Below are 19,598 nucleotides of genomic sequence, written 5' to 3' on the forward strand. Positions count from 1 at the left end.
GCTGGGCTTGCTCCGCGATCTGCCGCCACTTCTCCGCCTCTGACACGCTCATCCCGGCAACTCCAAAGTAGCCCAAAAATGATTAGGAGGTTGCTGTCACGGTGGCCGGAGTGGACTACTTCAGAGTAACGACGCCACGCAGCTCTGCATTTTATTCTTTTATTGGTGCTGCGTATTTACAGTGCTCAAGTCATTGCTATTTACACGGAGTGATGTGGTCAGTCGGTTTCAGAACCTCCTAATGGCTTTTGGCGCGTCTTTCTCCAACACAAAAGCTTTGGCAGACCCATCCTCTTGCCCCTCCTCTTCCTGCGTAATTCTGGAGTTGGGGGGATGGGTCTTCCCCCCTTGCTTGCCCCTTCCTGTCCCACCTGGGACCCTGGCTCCTCTACCTTGCCTGAGCCTCGGACACGACTTCCTGCTTCCCCACTGGAATCGGAACTCTCCCTGCTTTCCCCTTTGCTCGGGGACGGGCTTGAACTCAGGAGGGGAGGGACTTCGCGATATCCCCTGTCCCTCACAGCACCCTTCATTTAAGATGGACTTTCACAGATTCTGGTCCCACAGCCTCACTTGTCTACACACAGGCAGGGAGAGTTGGGTGCTTCAAAAGTGTGAATTCAACCTGGATCTGTGTGTCAAAAAGGCATTCAAAAATGTCCCTTTTTTGGGTTTGTGTATGTGCGCAATTGATGTGCGCAAATGGATGGATCACAGCAGGTTTGAGATGTTGGGAGATTCATTCCCCGTCTGCAGTCATAGGTTTATTGTATATCGTATGACTGTATGTGTTTTCATTCCACAGAGTGGATGTGACGTAGACAGGATGTTCGTCTACTGTTCTGTTCCTGAAGTGGGACTGTTGTTTCCTTTGTTCTCTCTTGACTGCCTGCTATGCTAGAGAGAGGCAGCCATGCTAAACAGCTCTGAATGTCTGAACTGGGCAAACAGAGACAGACTCTGCATTTTGCCACCATAAAGCAGTTTAGCCTTATTCAATGGCTTGTGTGTGTTGTTCTTTAAGTCGGGGAACAATCGCAGATTTGATTGCACCACCGGACTCAATAGTACCCGGGCATGTGTGGACTGGCTTTGTCCTTGCCCTGGGCAGTCTCACAACTGGCCCGGGCGACAAATGCTAACATGAGAGTCAAAGAGTGTGCTGTAGTGATGATCTTAAGAGAGAGATAAAGCACTTGTGTGGGACCAGCCCTGCCTCCCATGGCTCTGTCCCCAGACAGTTCTCCTTTGAGGGTATACAGCCCTCAGTGGCAAAAGTGTTGCTCACTCCTGATGCGTACATCACCTTACAAAAGGCACTCACAAACATTTAAAGAGCAGTTGTCAAACAGTTCCTGGATTTGGAGGAGGAAAGGCATGTAACAGGTGTTAGGGAACCTCAGCCCAGGACATCCCCCTAAGCCCAGGCCATGCTTCTTCTCTCCAAGCCACACCTCTTTCTGGCCCTGTTCTGTGCATTGGCCTTGCTGTAATGTGTCCTTGAAATGTGGGAATGCTTTCTGCTTGCCTGGATGGGGGACAGAGATTTCTGTATGCATCTGGTATGTAGAAACCTCTGGCTTTTGCATGGCTATAGTGTCGCCTAGGGCACTAGGAGAAGGGGATGACAGAGGATGAGATGGTTGGACAGTGTTCTCGAAGCTACGAACATGAGTTTGACCAAACTGCGGGAGGCAGTGGAAGACAGGAGTGCCTGGCGTGCTCTGGTCCATGGGGTCACGAAGAGTCGGACACGACTAAACGACTAAACAACAACAACAACAGTGTCGCCTACTGTGCAAAAGGCAACAGCCACATACCGTATTTTTCTGTGTATAATACGCCCCCTATTTTGGGGGACTCAAATTTAAGAAAATAGGGGGAGATGGCCAAGGTTGTTGAACTTTTTTGGGGGGAGGATGCCCAGAGTTGTGGAGCTTTTGGGGGAGGGGGATGCAGAAAATCATTAACGCGACAGATAAACGCTGACAATCATTCGCATTGCAAAAGCAAACATGTGCCTGCCCGCTCACCATGTCCAATTGTCGCAGCGGCGGCCAATCCACAGCAGCCATTGCTGCATCAACCAACCAACCACCCAATTACCGCAGCAGCAGCCAATCCAAAAAAGCCCTTCCCGCACCCATCAATTACCCACCAAATCACCACTGACAAGCTGCAGCTCGTGGCTGCAAACAATCACCTGTCTCCCTATGCACTGTCCATGTATAAGACAACCCCCATTTTTAAACATTAATTTAGAGTAAAAAAAAAGTCCTCGTCTTATACATGGAAAAGTACGGTACGTTGCACTGCTGAAAAAAGGTTCCCAACCCCTGGCATGTGGTGACATCACAGGCACTAACCAATAGACTACATATAACCAACAGGTTATCCCCATTCAAATCAAAGCTCTCTGAAGATACACACAACTGTTTTAATTTTCATACTGGGGCCTGCCTTGGAAGGGAAACACCAATGAACCTCTTTGGCTGCTCTTAAATTGTCACATCTGTCTTCGCTTTCTGAAAGGACTCAACTTATTTCTGCCCAAGGGAACAGAAGTAATTAACACTCTGCTAAAGAATTGTGCACTTCTTAGTTTTCCTCAATCACCCAGAGAAATCTGCTGCTGATGGATGCTCCAAAAGTGTGGAGGGCACATCTAGCTGTAAAAATGCAATAATTTAAGTACTGTGAATGCATCCAAGGATTGTGAAGTTAGGGTCCTGCCACCCCTGTGTTCTGACTTTCAGCCCTGCGTTCTATCCACCCCATATCCCAGGCTATTTTTTGTTGCTTTGATGGTGCTCTTTTTCTTTTTCTTTTCTTTTTTTTAGACTAAAGACACTTCTGATCTTTCTATGTATTATTATCTCTGGCCTCCTTTCTCTAGCCAAGTCATCTGTATAAACACAAGGGAACAGAGGGAGAAAGAACACGGAACTGCAAGACAGGAGAAGTTGCATAATAGGGGCTTGAACAAAAGAAAAAACAGTCTTATTTGTCTTTCTTCGCCTTAATTCGTTGGCATCGTTAGCTAGAGAAATAAAATCATATGAGGAATGTATACGGCAGAACTTCTGAAAAACATGAGGCACTGTGCATGCCCCAGTGATTGTACTTTTACATACAGTGGCTCAGAAATGTGAGGAATCCTATGGTTTATATAACAGCCAGCTAATTTATCTTTAAGTAGGAAACTAGTTCCTGGCAGGGGTCACCAATGTGGATCCTGGGAGCACATGTGTGCCCGGAGAGGCCATCCCTGGCGCCCACAGGATCTCACCCACCACTGAAATTAGACTTGAAAGAAGCAGTCTGTTGTAGCCAGTGGAACAGGTAGAATGGTGTACTTGGTTGTGGTCTGTGTGTGGTGGCCCATGGCAGCTTCTCCAATGTCCTTCATGAGGGAGGGAGTTTCAAAGAACACTGGTGCCACAGCACACGAGGCCCTTTCCACCTGTGTTTTTTCTGATGTTGGTGGACTCCAATGCCCACCAGCCTCAGCCAGCATGGCCAATTGTCAGGGATGATGGGACTTGCAGTCCAGTAATATTTGGAGGACCAGAAATTGCCCATCCCAAACCTATTCATCACTCTCATTGACCATCCAAGGACCCCTTACACAGAACTGCCTAGGTGACCCTCATGCCTCATCCATGAATAGGAAGTCTCTGTAAGACTTGGTAGCATGCATTAGTTAGTCTTTTGTGTGTTTTCTTCACAGTATTTTTCTGCTTGCCCTTTGTTCCTTATCTCCAGGCATCCCCAAACTTCGGCCCTCCAAATGTTTTGGACTAAAATTCCCATCTTCCCTGACCACTGGTCCTGTTAGCTAGGGATCATGGGAGTTGTAGGCCAAAACATCTGGAGGGCCGCAGTTTGGGAATGCCTGCTTATCTCTATTAAATGAAAACAAGGCACACCCAAGAAGCATCACACCACTGACCTAATGGATAAAGCTCAGTTCCTCCCTAGAACCCTGTATTTTAAACCCACTTAGCTCAAAGGACAGCAAGGTTGCAGAAACTGCACTGTAGAAATTATTCTTGTATCGGAGAATAAAGACCTGGGTATTTGCAAAGGAGAACAACTGACACATGTTCTATTGGCAGTTCCCCATGTCACATAATGCTAATCCATTAACACCTCCAAATATTTAGCCACACTTGCATTTTACTAGACACTAGGAATGACTTTATTTTCCCTTTTGTAGGAACACATGGCTTATTTTTACCGCTCTGAACAGTAGCAAAACCTGGCCAATTAACACCAGCATCAGCACAACCTGGATCTGGTTTCAAGTGGAAACGAGAGGAAGGATGATGAAAATGGGCAACCTAGCAGAACTCCCGGATGAATGAAGCTGTGTAGGCTTTAAAACTGGCAGAACTCCCTATGTGATGGTGATTAATCACTGGCCACACCGGATTTCCCCAAAAGCCCAGATATTAATGGCCTGAGTGTTTGCTGTTGACATTCTAACACCCAGCCCTGGCACAGAAAGTTACATGGAATTAAGTACCACTAGCATCAAGGACACCTGCTCCTGGTGTGAGTGTATTTAAGACATGGAAACTGATATTTCTTTCTCTCCCCTCCCCTCTTAGGGTGGCGGCGGCAGCTCTAATTAAGCTGATTCCCCACCCCCCACCCCAGCTAGCAGCTAAACGTTTATTCCCCAAATGAGCAAAGAACCACACAAACAACTGAAAATCCTCTGCTACAACTGAGTTTCTGCTTTGACCCACATTTGTCTAGCCGCAACAGTTGTTGTTACTCTTTAAATATTTGTTAAATTCATAACCTGCCCTTCCTCTTAAAGATGCCCTGGGTGACAAACAACAAGTGATAAAACACTAGAAAAATCTCTAAAACATATTAAACACTTTTTGAGTGACGCCATGAAATTATGTCACCAAAGGTCCCAAGAGCCATTTCCGTACTTCACGATGTCTGGACAGTTTTATCCTAAAGTATCTCCTACTATGTTTCGTTAACTGTGTTGTGTCATGATCCATGTATACGATGCACTTTTTCTATGCCAATAAAGGAGATTGATTGATTGATTGATTGATTGACATCTTAAACACATTTCCAATGCTGATTCTAACATACCTGCCTCAACAACTTACACCCTCATAATACAATAATAAAGCTTCATGCTATGACCTTCACAACTGCACAAAAGACTGGACAGAACACCAAAACACATCTGGTAGCAAAAGGGTCAGGTTTTTAAATATTGTTTTTAGAGATGAGTCTACAAATACAAGACAAAGCTTTGTTTAATTTAAAAATATAGCCTCTAAGAATAGCACAGTTCCTTTCTTGTCAACTGTTACGGACAGCTCTTTCTTACCCCCTTCAGTGAGTTTTGCATCAGTAGAACAGGCTAAAGAAGAGGAGCAGGAAGTTATTTTCAACACAAGAAAAATATTTGATTCTCGAAAGGAAATTAACTTGGCACACCTTGGTTCCTTGGGGGGGGGCGTGTCAGGCTTTGAACTATCCAAAATAAAGTTCATGCTATATCAGCTTGCAGGCTTTGTAGTCAGATGAATTGATATATGGCTGCTCTGTAGTGAGCACATGAATTGTCTGTGTATTTAGGGGATAGAATTTCATTTCGGCTCTTCCAAAAGTGCCTCCTCCTTGTGCCTCTAAACTTTACAAGTAAAACAAACTACATCAGCTCAGTCCAAGCTCCACTGCTGAACAACATTGCAATAACCAGCCTTCCCTTGCCTGGTGTCCTCCAGGTGATGTGGGACTACAACTCCCATCAGCCCCTGCCAGCATGGCCCAATGGTCAGGGTGATAGAGGGCACCATATTGGGGGAGGCTACTATACATCTTTGTGTGAATAATTTTGTTAATTAAAAATATTATTTTTCAGGGCCTGCTATCCCACTTGGTCCAAATAAATATAATTGATATGAAATATCTATGGCTGCCATTGCTCTCCTCCCACAAAGTGCCTCTATAGGTTTCTGTAATGCAGCCTCTGTTAGGGAAAAAGAAGATGGCAAGCCAAGACATGTTACCTTGCTGTTACGCTCGACACCGGTGTAATCTGCCTCTGGGGGTATCTTAATATGGAGCTCAGCCTCATAGGCCCCTTCGCCTTCATTTCTTGAGTTGATCATGAGTGTGACGCAGTTTTCCTCCCCAATTATGATCTGATCTCTATCCCTGTAAGAAAGAAAACTCATTTTCATAACAGGTTTTCAAAGTACACAACAGTGCCGATTTCTCAGCAAACAGAGATCCAGAAGACCCATCCCTTCAGCAGATGTGAGGAGTCATCCCTGTGTCCTTATTGCCAAGCTGCACATTTCCTTTCACTTGTGACTTTCAATTAGGGAGGACATAATGACAAAAGAAGAGCCTGCTGGACCAGGCCAATGACCCAGCAACCTGTTCTCATAGTGGCCAACCAGATGCCTTTGGGAAACCAGGGAGCAGGACATGAACACAACAGCACTCTCCCCTCCTGTGGTTTCCAGCAACTGGTAATCGGAAGCGTTACGGTGTCCAGCTGTGGAGGTAGAGCAAAGGTAAAGGTAAAGGACCCCTGGACGGTTACGTCCAATCAAAGGCGACTAGGGGGTTGTGGTGCTCATCTCACTTTCAGGCCATTTGTCTACAGACAGCTTTCAGGGTCATGTGGCCAGCATGACTAAGCTGCTTCTGGCACAACGGAACCTCGTGATGGAAACCAGAGCACATGGAAATGCCGTTTACCTTCCCGCCACAGCGGTACCTACAATATTTATCTTTTGAACTGCTAGGTTGGCAGAAGCTGGGACAGAGCAATGGAAGCTCACCCCGCCGCAGGGATTTGAACCACCGACTTTCTGATCGGCAAGCCCAAGAGGCTCAGTGGTTTAGACTACAGCGCCACCCGCGTCCCCTGGAGGTAGAGCATGGCCATCATGGCTAGTAGCCACTGATAGCCCTCTCCTCCATGAATTTGTCTAATCCTCTTTTAAAGCTATCCAAGTTGCTGGCCTTTACTGCACTGCAAAGGTGTATTTTGGAAAAAAGGGTGCATGATGTGAGGCTAGAATCGCTCTCAATGAATGCCCTGAGGCTGCAGGGATTCCCCCCCCCCCCATTTCCATCCTCAATCCAGACATGCTTCTCTGTAATGGTACCCTTTCAGCACTGTTGCCAGAAGAGAAGGCTGCAGCCTTGAGCAAAACCAATTACCCATGGCTTTGCTCAGGAAGAATATCTAAAACATTTTTTGCCGAAATAAGCAAAATCTGGGCAAGCAGAACTGTTAAAGAAGTGACTTCGTTTTGTTTTGTGTTTAGATGTGGCAAACCTTTGAAGTTACACATTTAGCGGCTGTAAAAAAAAACCTTAAAAGCTCATATCAGCATTCAATAGTAGAAATATCTGCTTCCTATCGGACTGGGCAATCTTGATGGGTTTCTCATCCCCATCCCCTGCCTACAAGCAGATTTTTAAAAATTTTTTTTAATGAACACCTTTATTCCATTAAGTGCAAAACACAAGTTTATTTGCTCAAACTTACGGCACAGCGGAAAGTTTCAAGTCAGGAATGCACACGTTGTCTTCTCCACAATCCACAAGAATGTAAGCCTGCATTGTTCAAAACATACATCACTCATGTTAGGGACTCTGCTTGAAAGGAATCCCAGCCATTTCCTTTCCCTTCCTTTATGCTTGTTTGATAGCCATTAAAAATAAGTCCCTGAAAAGGCTGGATGCTTCCAAACCCCTGATTCCAATACAAAGAGCCATGGTGACTGGTTATATATGTAAAGGCATGTTAACGTGCTGCATATTAAAAGAGTGAGCACATCTTTCTTTCATTGCTGCGAGGAATATGATTTACAGGTTGTTGCAGTTAGCTAGGGCTAAGAGAATGAGAACATTCAGGAAAAAACACAGGCTGAAAGAGGTTCGAGAAATTTCAGATAGGTCTGGTTCAATTAGCTCACCATAATGAACAAATTAAGCTCTTGTTGCGCACACTGAAAGAATGCTGAAACCCTGAACAAAGCTGCTTATAAAAGATGCCACACAGCATGGTAGCTTTTGTTAGCTGTTTGGAGGCATAATAAATACACATGCATGACCCTACCTGCTCCCCGATGTAGTTTTCTTGGTAATAGTTCAATATTGGGTTCACAGCTGAACCATCTGAAAAGGTGGATTCATCCAAGCTGTAGTTCAAACTAATGCTGATTGGAGACAACTTATCTCGGAATTCAGTTTCATCCTGCAGGAGAGAAATCACATAGAAACTTATCACTTAGGTTGCACTTCATTAATGTACTCTGTGTGTGTGCGTGTGTGCGTGTGCGCGTGCTTTGTTTCAGCAATGAAGCAATTAATTTCTTGATCCTATGACTGTCTACTAAGAAGTGAGGACCACTGCATGTAGTTCAACTAGGTAAGTTTGCAGACGAACGCAGCTAATGTCTCCAAAAAGGACAAAGAGCAAGTTACCTCACTTATAGCAAAGTTTCCAAAACACACTGCTTCTGCAACATCCGCACTTGAGAAGCAGGTTGCTAATCTGTGCAGAGCCAGAACTATTTCAAAGCAGTAGTCTGCCATGATGTTGTACTTCTAAAGAGCTCAGTTCCCACAAGCTCTTTGCTGAAATGGAAGCAGCACACATGTGACCTATGGAAGGAATAGTGTCGATGTATCCCACAGGAAAGGAGTCACATGCATCAGTTTTGAAAAACTCTCCACCATTACCTATATCATTCCCTAGTATGTAACCCAAAGGTGCCTCCCAAACCCACTTGAGCAGATCGCTTAATCATTTGAACTGTCAAATTAACTCTGACTTGTTCATAATCAATAGCGTCTTTTTATGGGTCTTTCTGAAAAGCTGCTCTCACAAAATCAGTGATAACAAATTGCTCCTCCAGATCAGTGCGGCCAGTGAGATAAAAACATTTATATATATTTTTTGCAAACTAACCTATAGAAATTACAAGGTTCACAGTATAAGAGTTGCCTCTGGTATGGCAGTACAGCTCTTTCCACATCTGTAAAAACATCTGCCCATGCAATATGGGGGTGTACTTATATTAGTTCTGTTGACAGTCCTAGTTTAATCATCCAGATAGTGACTATATTCTGAAAGAATCGCCCCCAAAGCAATAATTTTCTGGACACAGCAAAGAGCAAAACTTACTCTGAGATACACCACAAAGTCCTTGCAAGTGAGCCGCTTCTGCCTGTCTATTGTGAAGAGGAAGACATGCTGGGGCTGATGATAATCAAGCAAGAGGGCACGCTTAACAGCGCCATTCACTTTTAACACATCTAGCTGGAGTTCAGCTCTCAGAGCTAAAAGGAATGTAAGCAAACCAAACATCATAAAAACAGTCAATTGGACACTCCGCTTCGAATTCTGATCTGCTTTTACAGAAAGGTTATTATTTTTGTTTTTTCAGCATCCGTATTTCTGACAGTTCACCATTTGTTCAGTTGACCAATGACTGTTTCCCAAAAGGAAATGGTTCAGATACTTCTTATGTCATTACAGCACAAATTAACCATTTCAAAATATTGTACAAAAATGCAAGCAATATTCTTTCAAGTAATAATAATAATAATAATAATAATAATAATAATAATAATAATAATATATTATTTATACCCCGCCCATCTGGCTGGGTTTCCCCAGCCACTCTGGGCAGCTTCCAACAGAAAAATGAAATAAAATAATCCATTAAACATTAAAAGCCTCCCTAAGCAGGGCTGCCTTCAGATGTCTTCTAAAAATCTGGCAGCTGTTTTTCTCTTTGACATCAGATGGGAGGGTGTTCCACAGGGCGCGTAACTACCGAGAAGGCTCTCTGCCTAGTTTCCTGCAACTTGGCCTCTCACAACGAGGGAACCACCAGAAGGCCCTCGGTGCTGGACCTCAGTGTCCAGGCAGAACGATGGGGGTGGAGACGCTCCTTCAGGAATACTGGACTGAGGACGTTTAGGGCTTTAAAGGTCAGCACCAACACTTTGAATGTTTTAATCAAGTACGGTAATAGCACTCAGCATGATGAGGAAAATGCCAGGGCCCAGTCAATGCCCTTTCCCAAGGAACTCTGGGAATTGTAGTTCTGAGACGGAAACAGAGGTCTCCTAACAATTCTCACCACCCTTAACAAACTACCGTTCCCTGAGTTATTTGGGGAAAGCAGTGGCTGCTTAAAGTGGTATGATACTGCTTCAATTGTATAATGCTGATGGTGCCTACATTTGTAAAACCAGGGTTTTTCTTCAGGGGGAATTCACAGGAACTCACTTCTGGCACCTCTCTGGTGGGTGCCATTGCCATTCTAAGAGAACAAGAGAGGTGTTCATGGTGAGTTCTGGCACCTCATTTTCTAGAAAAATAATTCACTGTGTAAAACCCAATCCATCTGGTTTCTTTCAGGTTGAAGGACTGTGATTACTACAAGGAGGCCTAATGCCTACATGAGCATTCCCAATGACTTCTCTAGAACCCAACTGGGCATGGAGTTAATAATCCCAGTGTGGGCCCTGGGACTTCCCTTTAATGCAAATAGCCCCTTTGGAGAGTCAATGTTTGTCAGGACTGTGGCAAGGAGAGGCAGAGCGAAATTCCTCCCTCCCACCCAGATGGTGCTCAGGCTTTCCTATGACTGCTATTTACATAGAACTCCCACATAGCTCAGTCGGCATAGCGTGAGACTCAGGGCCATGGTTTCAAGCCCCTCGTTGGGCAAAAGATTCCCACATTTGAAGGGGTTGGGCCAGATGAACCTCATGGTCCCTTCCAACTCTACAATTCTATGATTCTTTGACCAACAATTGAGGTTGTGTCTAGTTTGGCGCTAACAGAGCCCTAATGGAGCTGAACAGGTCAGGTATTGAAGGCAAGTTTAAATATGGCAACAGAAAGTCAGTTCGTCTTAAACCACAATCTTACAGATGTTAAACAGTCTTACCTATTTTTTCTGAAATGCCTGGACCTTCAAAAGCCACACAGATGGTTACAGTAAAACTACAAAGGAAATGGGAAGAAGAGCATTAGAACGTAAGGAAAGCCTACTGGATCAGGTCAGTGTCCCATCTAGTCCAGTGTCCTGTTCTCCCAGTGGCCAAACAGATACCATGGCAGGACCTGAGCTCAAGAGCGCTCTCTCTCCCTGCAGTTTCCAGCAAATATTCAGAAGCATACTGCCTCTGACAGTGGATGTAGAGCACAGTCATCATCAGGGTGAGTAGCCATTGGTAGCCTAATCCCCCATGGATTTCATGGAATCTCTCTTTGAAAGCTGTCATAGAATCATAGAATCATAGAGTTGGAAGAGACCACAAGGGCCATCCAGTCCAACCCCCTGCCAAGCAGGAAACACCATCAAAGCATTCCTGACAGATGGCTGTCAAGCCTCTCCTTAAAGACCTCCAAAGAAGGAGGTCCATAGAGCACTTGTTGAAACTCTGCATAGGAATATAGCTGTATCTATATGTTATGACTTTTGGGTTTTGTTTCTCTCTTTTCAAAACTGCCATAAGAAAGTAACCTGCTCAAGATCCATGGCATGGCCACCATCTTGAATTAATAACTATTCCATCTCCGCAAGGACCTAAGGAGGGAACTCTAATTCTATAAAAATAACTTGGGTTTTTCCTCTAAACTACAATTCTCTGAACCTTTACCAAATGACCATGCTCATGAAACCAAATGAGTTTAAATGGAAGCCTTGGTAAAAAATAGGGCCCCCAAGACTTCAAGCAAACCCTCTTGGACATAACTGCTATCGAAAAACTGGAAGTTTGCCCTCTCATGCATTTCCTATGAGGAAAGAGCATTAAACTGCTTCTCTTTTACCTCGCCTACAGAAGACAATGGAAGTCTTGCATGTGCAGGCCTTAGATTATTTTATTTATTACATTTATTTATTACATGGAGTTCAAAGTGGCATAAGTAGTTCTCATTACAGTTTATTCTCTCAATAACCCTGTTAGGTAGGTTGGGCTGAAAGACAGAGACTGGTCAAAGGTCACCCAGTGAGCTTTGAACCTGATTACATCTGCTCAAATGAACTGATCTTCAGTCTATAAAGCCGGCATGAACCAGCTAAGATAAATATGGGCCTATCTTCTAAGTCCAATCACACCAGGAACATAATTTAAGCTAAATATTTGATATAACACATTTCTTCTGACATACCAAGTCAGACTTTCAAACCAAGCAATTCTTTTTTTAGATAGAACATCCCAAATCGTAAATTGAGAAGTAGTTGAGCTGCAAGACTTTCCTTTGCATTATGAAAAGATAAATTTTTAATCAGGCTATGCTAAAAAGGCTTTCACAAACAACCACAGATGGATGTTAAATCATTATAACCAACTCTATCCTGCTAGAAAAGTGCAATTTCCTGCTAATCAGTGTTGCTGGAAATCCATCATTTGTGACTTGCTCCTGATGACAGGTCAATCTATGTGTTCAGAGGTGAAACTTGAAAAACAAAACACAACCCCTTGTGCAAATTAAACAGGAGAGCACGGGGACATTCCCTATACAAAATCTGAAAAATCTTCTTTGGTGATTCCAATTTTTTAAACAAATGCTATAATTTTATCTTTTTACAAAAACTGCAGATTAAGTAGAAGACAGCTTCTTTGGCAAGACGTACTATTCTTGCATTCGTCATTTTTATTTTCAGTCCCAAGTTACTAAGTACATATTTACAGACACTAGAAGTTCAAAACCAGCAACATCACCTCTGGAACAACCTCTAATCTTATTAGATTTCTGCATCAGCTTCCTCTGACAGTCTCGCTGAAAAAGGACCACATCTGGGTTTCATATAACGTGCTTGACCTTATTCCACTTCTTCCTCCAGGGCAAACAATTTGCCACATATCATTAAGCAGGGCTTTCCCATAAACTCCAACGGTTGTTATGAAGGGTTATTTCAGAGCCTTGAAGAACCCCCAAATTCTGACCCATTCCCTTTGGAATTGCCAAGAGATGAATGACTGAACATGGCTTAATTTATGGAGCAGTGCAGAGTAAGAAGTAAGGGGAGGACAATGGACATGGTATGCATATGATCTAATGACTAAACCTGATCACAAATAAAAACTTTCTTATAGGGCAAACTGATCAACATTGCAGGACATGTAAGGAAGACTGAATGGTTTTGAAATAGAAAAACCATTCACCCGTATAGGTAGAATTAGTGAAACCTTTGTATCTCCATTACTCATATTCCAGGTTCCTGACCCTCAACAGATTTCATGACTCCACACACATTCCCTGCCAAAAATGCTGAAGAAATCATCATTTGTACACCACAATTTCTGTCTCTCAAGCTGCTTTTCAGTTTGCTTGTTTTCCTCTTCCCTCCTCATGCATTTTACTTTTGTGTTGGGCCCTTTAAATTGTAAGCCTGTGGGCAGGGAGCAACTGCCTTATTTTTATTCTTATAAAAGCTGGTCTGGGAAAGGTTTTTTTTGTGTGTGTGTGTGAATGAAGCACCTTTACCCTTTCACCTCTATCTAGAACTCAGCTGCCAAAATCAATTATGTCTCATACTGCTTAGATCATGCAACACTCCTCTTCAAATTCCTAGAATGGCTCTCCATTCCTCCTGCACTGAGAACAAAGTTTTTGTCTTTAGTTTTTAGAACACTTCATTTCCTTGGCCCACACTGGTTACTAACAATAAACTATGGTGTTTTTCAAAAAATATATGTGAAAGAGTACAGGAAAACCTCAGGCTTGCATACTCCTGCCCCACTCTCCTGGGACAGCAATAAGGAGACTGGAAGCTTTTGCTTCCATTTTCAACCCCGGACAAACTGTTGTTAGGCTTAACTATGGCTCACGGAAAACAAGACAACTTCAAATCTTGGTTTAAGGGACCCGACACCAGGGGTTACCAATTCCCCGAGGAAGACTCAAAGTATGGTTCTAGATTCAGATAGGTAGTCTTGTTGGTCTGACACAGTTGAAATAAATTTTTAAAATGTTTTAGTTAGAGACCAACTAAGTTTGTTCTGGGTATAAGCTTTCGTGTGCATGCACACTTCTTCAGATAGAATAAAGTATGCTTCACCCAGGGAACTTCCACCCTCTCTCCCATGTCCTTGGTACTGGAAGATATTGCCCTATCATTGTTCTTGGACTTAGAAGATGAGTCCTCAACAGTACCTCCAACTCCCTGGCCAGGCAGAAGTCAACAGATACAAAATCAGGCACCACTGCTCTAAAAACCAAAGTGGCCAACTATAGCTTTTCTGCTCAGCCAGCAATAGGAGAGAAGGCACAAACCAGAAGGACCCATTGTGAGCTGTCCATGGTTCTGCCCTCCCTGTAAGACTTCTCGGAGTCTGTGTGACACGGCCTGCTCAGAAGTCACTCGGCATGACCACATCCACTTTCCCTGCCAGCCTCAGCCCCAATAAAACAGGATTTTGGGTTGTTTCAATAAGCCACCAGTTTAGGGTTTGGACATAAGAGTAAACTATGGTTAACTGGAAAGAGACACGAGAGCTTCCAAGATGGGAGGAGGGAGTGCATGAGCCTGAGACTCATGAACATAATGATGAACCATAGTTTATTATTATGCTTCAGTGCAGCCACAAACTGTGCATTTCTTTCCTTGCAAATGACCATTGTTCCTCCCACTCTGACACCCTTGGCTAACCCTCTGGCTCCATTTTCCCATGCTGCTCTTATTCTTGGAAGTCCCATCTAGTACTCCTATGTGGCATCACTTCTTACACTCCTTTCAAGTCCCTCTTCTTCTGTGAGTCCCCATCCCCCAGCCTAAACAAGTCCCTAAGTATTTGATACTACCTTTGACCATACTCGTCCCTCGCTGTTCTTGACTCTCCCATTCCTCTGCTATGGAAAGGAAAATGCTGAAACTAAGATGCTGTACTTTAAGAAGCTGGCATAGAAGTCAAAGTGACTCCGCAGTGAACCGGGAGGGTTTATGACTATGGAGATTAATTTATAGCTCTGTACAAAAACACATGCACATCCAGACCTATTCATAAATGCCAGTTTTAGAACAATTAACGGATGGAAAACACTCTTCCATGCAAAGTTCGCATTGTTTCAGTGGCAAAGCGTCTAACACTTCACCCTGACAGTAAGGGGCTGATAAAAGATCTGTACAATGGACAACTGTAGATGGAGACAGATCTTATAAACTAGAAATTTCCTTCCCTTGGCTCGGGGTTATTCAAGGAGGTCAGACTAAAACAACTCTTATTTCCCTTCAACCCTGCCAGTGAATTTTCACACATACGAATCTGTATAAAGACAGGAACATTTGCAATATATATTTGTAAGACAATACATTTTCTCAATTGTGATCTGCCCCCAGATAGTTCTGCTTTACGGTGTAATGCTGCAAATGTTTACTTGAAACTAAGCCCTATTATATTCATTAGACTTCACTCCCTAATAAGTGTGTGTAGGTAGGATTGTCTCCTTACATACTGTTACAATATGTCTTCATGCCTTCAGGATGTTCAGACTGCAAAAATGTTTACAATTGCTCAGATCAATAAAGATAAATGATTAAATTCCACTATGGTTTGAGTTTCTAATTCAGGACTGAGGAAACTCAGGTCTGAGGGCCAAACACAGCTCTCCAGGCTTCTTTGTCTGGTCCTTAGGACTCTCCCCAGGCCACAGACCTCCTTGAGTGTTCTTGCCTCTTAGTTGTTTGGATGGAGGACAGAGAGGGTGTGTGTGTAGAAACTAGCCTAATGCACAAAGATGACATCTGCATTCATTGCTCCACGCACATGACATCTCCATTCATTGCTCCCTGGCCCTGCCCACCAGTGTCATGTGACTCCCCAGACGGTTGCCCAGCTGAAAATGCGCTCCTTGGATCTGAAAAAGGTTCCTTGCCCTTGTCCTAATTCAATGCCTACAATGATCTCAAGAGAGAAATCGGTTGCCCACATATCATAAAGCAGGGATGGGGAAGAAACCCAAGGACAGTAAGTTCACATCTAGAATTGAATTTATCAGATTTGCACTTTCTGAAGCAACATGAGAAGCAAAACACAGCCACCCTTCAAAATTCACAGTTGTCCAAATTTTACAATGTGGCTCTCCAACCAGTGTTTGCAAAAATGCGTATGTTAGGGGGATAAGTGTATATTAAAATGAATATATTAGTGAAAATGCACTAGAGAGATTGCTTGCAGAAATGTGTACCTTAGTCAAAAGCGCAGCAAAACATTTGTTATTTGGGATGAATTTGTACCAAAAAAATCATCTTTTTTTTTAAAAGTACACATTGTTGGAGAAACCTGGGGAACTGAATTTAAAATTGGAAAAATGAGAAATGGAGAGAACCAAAATTGACCAATCCTCCCATCCCTTATCATGAGGCCTGTTTGGGTATACTGCCCTCATGTAAAGATTAAATACAAGCGCAGCAGGGGTGAATGTGCTAAGCTCTGGCTCCCTATTAGAGGGTGAAGTCTGAAGCAGGGAGCCTCCTCTATGCATGGAGGTTCCTGTGTGATTTAGAACCTGACAGAAGTGGGGTTCTAGATCACACAGGGAGTCTTTGGGAACAGGAGAAGCTCCTTGCTCCAGGCTTTGCTCTCCAACTCATGGAGACTGAAGGGAATAGTCACATGGGGTGGAGCTTAGCAAGTTCATTTCTGCTCACATGTAGCCTTTACCTGTGAACAGGATGTCCAAACAGGATGCTCCTGAAAATGGATGCGAAGCCACCCCCCAAAAACCAGTGTCTATTTGGATCCAAATCAGAGCCAGTCCTCTCAAAATCTTGTGCACTTGGGACACCTGAGTGCAAAAATGGACTGAGAAAAAAAAAGTTCAACTTGTAAGAAATCCCTTAGGTTCAATCACTTTTGCTCAGCTGTAATTTACAAGGGAGGGGGAACCCAGCTTCTCCCCCCCCCCCCGTTTATAACTTCGCATTTTAACACATTTTAAGGCATGCTTGGTTTTAACTACATATTGCAGAGTTTTTCTGTCTCTGTAGGAAAACAAAGCATATACATTTTAATAACAATTTCCCACATGGTTAAAACAATATTTTCCTTATACTCTGATAGTGTACAGTACAGTAATCCAAATCCCTGAGCTTTTTCTGGTTAAGATGACCTCCTTTCATTCATTTTATTTTGAAATGTCAATCAGCGGGCATTTTGCACAAGTTACACAGCTGGCTAAGAGATACAGAAATCTATCCCATGGGGCAGAGGAAATATTTGTCTGTTGGAGTTTCCCTAATAATTGTTTGCATATGTACAACACGAGGTTATGACAACTACAGAGAAAAATTACAGCATAGAAAACTAACAGCTGCTCTTCCATCATTTCGGAGACAGGATTAAAAAGTTTTATAGCCGGAGTAAAAACCTTTAGGGAAGCATATTTTATAGCAAAATGGTCAGGACCATAACCATCTATCTGTTGTGGCACCTATATAACATATACTATTACCGGCATATATATCTATGAGAACATACACGTTTAAGCAGTTCCTTTCCCATGGACTCAAGTTTCTACAGGAGTAGCAGAAATCAGAATATTATTCTGGTGCCTCCAGAACATAGGCAGGTGAATAAGAATCTTGAGATGACAGAATGGACTGTGCCAGTTCAGAATGTAGGCGAGGAATAAAAACTTTGAATGCTCTCCCACATAATAATTATCTGCAACTGAAAACAACAACAATAGCACACCAGGGAAAAGAATTCTAGCTTACGTAACTTCCTGTACGCCAGTTTTCTTCTTGCACAGACAATTTTTGTTTTCCACCCAATAGCGGAGCAATAAAAAATGTTATTCCCTCATGATGGTCTGAAGTTTTTTAACTTCCATTTTTTAACCTCAAGACTGTGCCAGTGCTTCATGCACACCTCATTCTGATCTAGATCAGGCATAAGTATAGTGTTATGATGTATCCATTTATTGATCCTAGCCAAGATTTCAGAAGACCCCAAAAGGAGGGGGTCTGCTGTACTTGTAGACTTGAGTGCCTTCTGGGGACAAAAGAGGAACGTAGCTTACACACACACACACACACACACACGTGTGTGTGTGTGTGTGTGTGTGTGTGTGTGTGTGTGTGTGTCTTTCTTTCTATGGACCTAGATACAATAAAATTGTCCAATATTTGTTGTTTGCTTGAAACTTCAAGTGCTGGCGTCCATTAATTCTGATGGCTCTGACAGACCCACAAATGTCAGTACCCTGGAGAAGCCAATTCACATAGTTTACACTGAAGCTTGTATTTACATTCCTGCAGAGCAGACCTCCACTAACTTTGGATTGCCTATAGGTTTTCAGGAATGTTACAAGTCTTCGCATATAAGAAGCCGAAAAAGCGCTTCCTGGTTATGGCGTTCCATGTGGTCACTTAAAAAGCCTCTGACCCTGTGCTTCAGTCCAAACGCACACAACATCTCACTGTCAGTGACAAAAGTCACCCGGCGTCTGCAGGTCTGGCAGGAACACATGGAGCCCTGGTGTCTTGGACACATATGTAAACTATGCAGTGACTTCCATAATCCAATTCAAGATTCCGTATCATGGACAGGTGTGATTTGCTCCCCCAAAATGTTTTACCTATTTAACAGCTGCCATTGGGTTTCATTTATTGCACAGGAACCATGGAGTTTCAAGAGGACAGTCATAAGAACATAAGAAGAGCCTGCTGGATCAGGCCAAGGGCCCATCTAGTCTAGCATCCTGTTCTCATGGTGTTCAACCAGATGCCGATGGGAAGCCTGCAAGCAGGGCCTGAATGCAACAGCTCTCTTTCCTGCTGTAGCTTCCAGCAACTGGAATTCAAAAGCATAATGCCTCCGGCAGTGGAGGTGGGACACAGCCACCATGGCTGGTAGCCATTGTTAGCCTCATCTTCCATGGACTTGTCTAATCCTCTTTTAAAGCCAGCCAAGTTGGCGACCATCACTGCCTCCTGTTGGAAGCGAATTCCATAGTTTAACTATGCAGCAGGAGAAAGCAGCTTAAAATGGGAGGGGAAATGCCATGGCCCTGACTTCTTGGGCTGCCACAGTTCTGGTGCACACATGCTCACCTGCAAGCCATCCTCACCCACTTCAGCGGAGGAGCTCTTGTGAGCACACAGAGATGTGCCTCCTCAAAGATATGCAGACAAAGGAGCTCCGTGCACAGACTGCTGTGGATGTAAGGCTCTGGTGTGAAAGGCTCATCTGTTCCTATTGCCAACTTACCAAGCCACCAAAGTCACTGAGCCAGGAAGCTGGCAGGTTTTATTTTCCGGATTTACAATCACCGGGGTAAGCAAGAGCTGCGCGTCGACTGTCACCACCGGCCTCGCTCTGCAGGGGAGAAAAGCAAAAGCTGAGCATGTAGAAAAGGAGCAAGAGACAAGAGAAGAGAGGAAGAAGAATATTCAGTTACTGTGGATGTTAATGACACATGGGACCACAGAAAGCGTGAGTCACACTTCCTGTATTAGTGTGTATCATAAACAATCAAACTCCTGCTGGGAGGTGCACACACAGTGCCCACATTAGGAGCACACACATTTTCCCACAGGGACAGTGTGCAAGCCCACGCT

The 19,598-nt window shown here is 43.7% G+C and overlaps 1 protein-coding gene across 1 annotated transcript in view; it reads right to left on the bottom strand.

The window, feature by feature from the left end:
• Nucleotides 1-19,598, bottom strand: part of ITGA8 (integrin subunit alpha 8) — a 128,631-nt gene that overhangs the window by 53,949 nt on the left and 55,084 nt on the right. The window contains exons 15-20 of the mRNA XM_035129658.3: nt 19,249-19,356; nt 10,974-11,029; nt 9,194-9,348; nt 8,123-8,260; nt 7,550-7,617; nt 6,051-6,198 (exon numbers count right to left, since the gene is read on the bottom strand). Of these exons, the coding sequence (XP_034985549.3) occupies nt 6,051-6,198; nt 7,550-7,617; nt 8,123-8,260; nt 9,194-9,348; nt 10,974-11,029; nt 19,249-19,356 (673 nt within the window). The remainder of the gene's footprint in view (nt 1-6,050; nt 6,199-7,549; nt 7,618-8,122; nt 8,261-9,193; nt 9,349-10,973; nt 11,030-19,248; nt 19,357-19,598) is intronic.

This window comes from Zootoca vivipara, chromosome 11, assembly GCF_965207765.1.
Source record: "Zootoca vivipara chromosome 11, rZooViv2.hap1.1, whole genome shotgun sequence".
Lineage (NCBI taxonomy): Eukaryota > Metazoa > Chordata > Lepidosauria > Squamata > Lacertidae > Zootoca > Zootoca vivipara.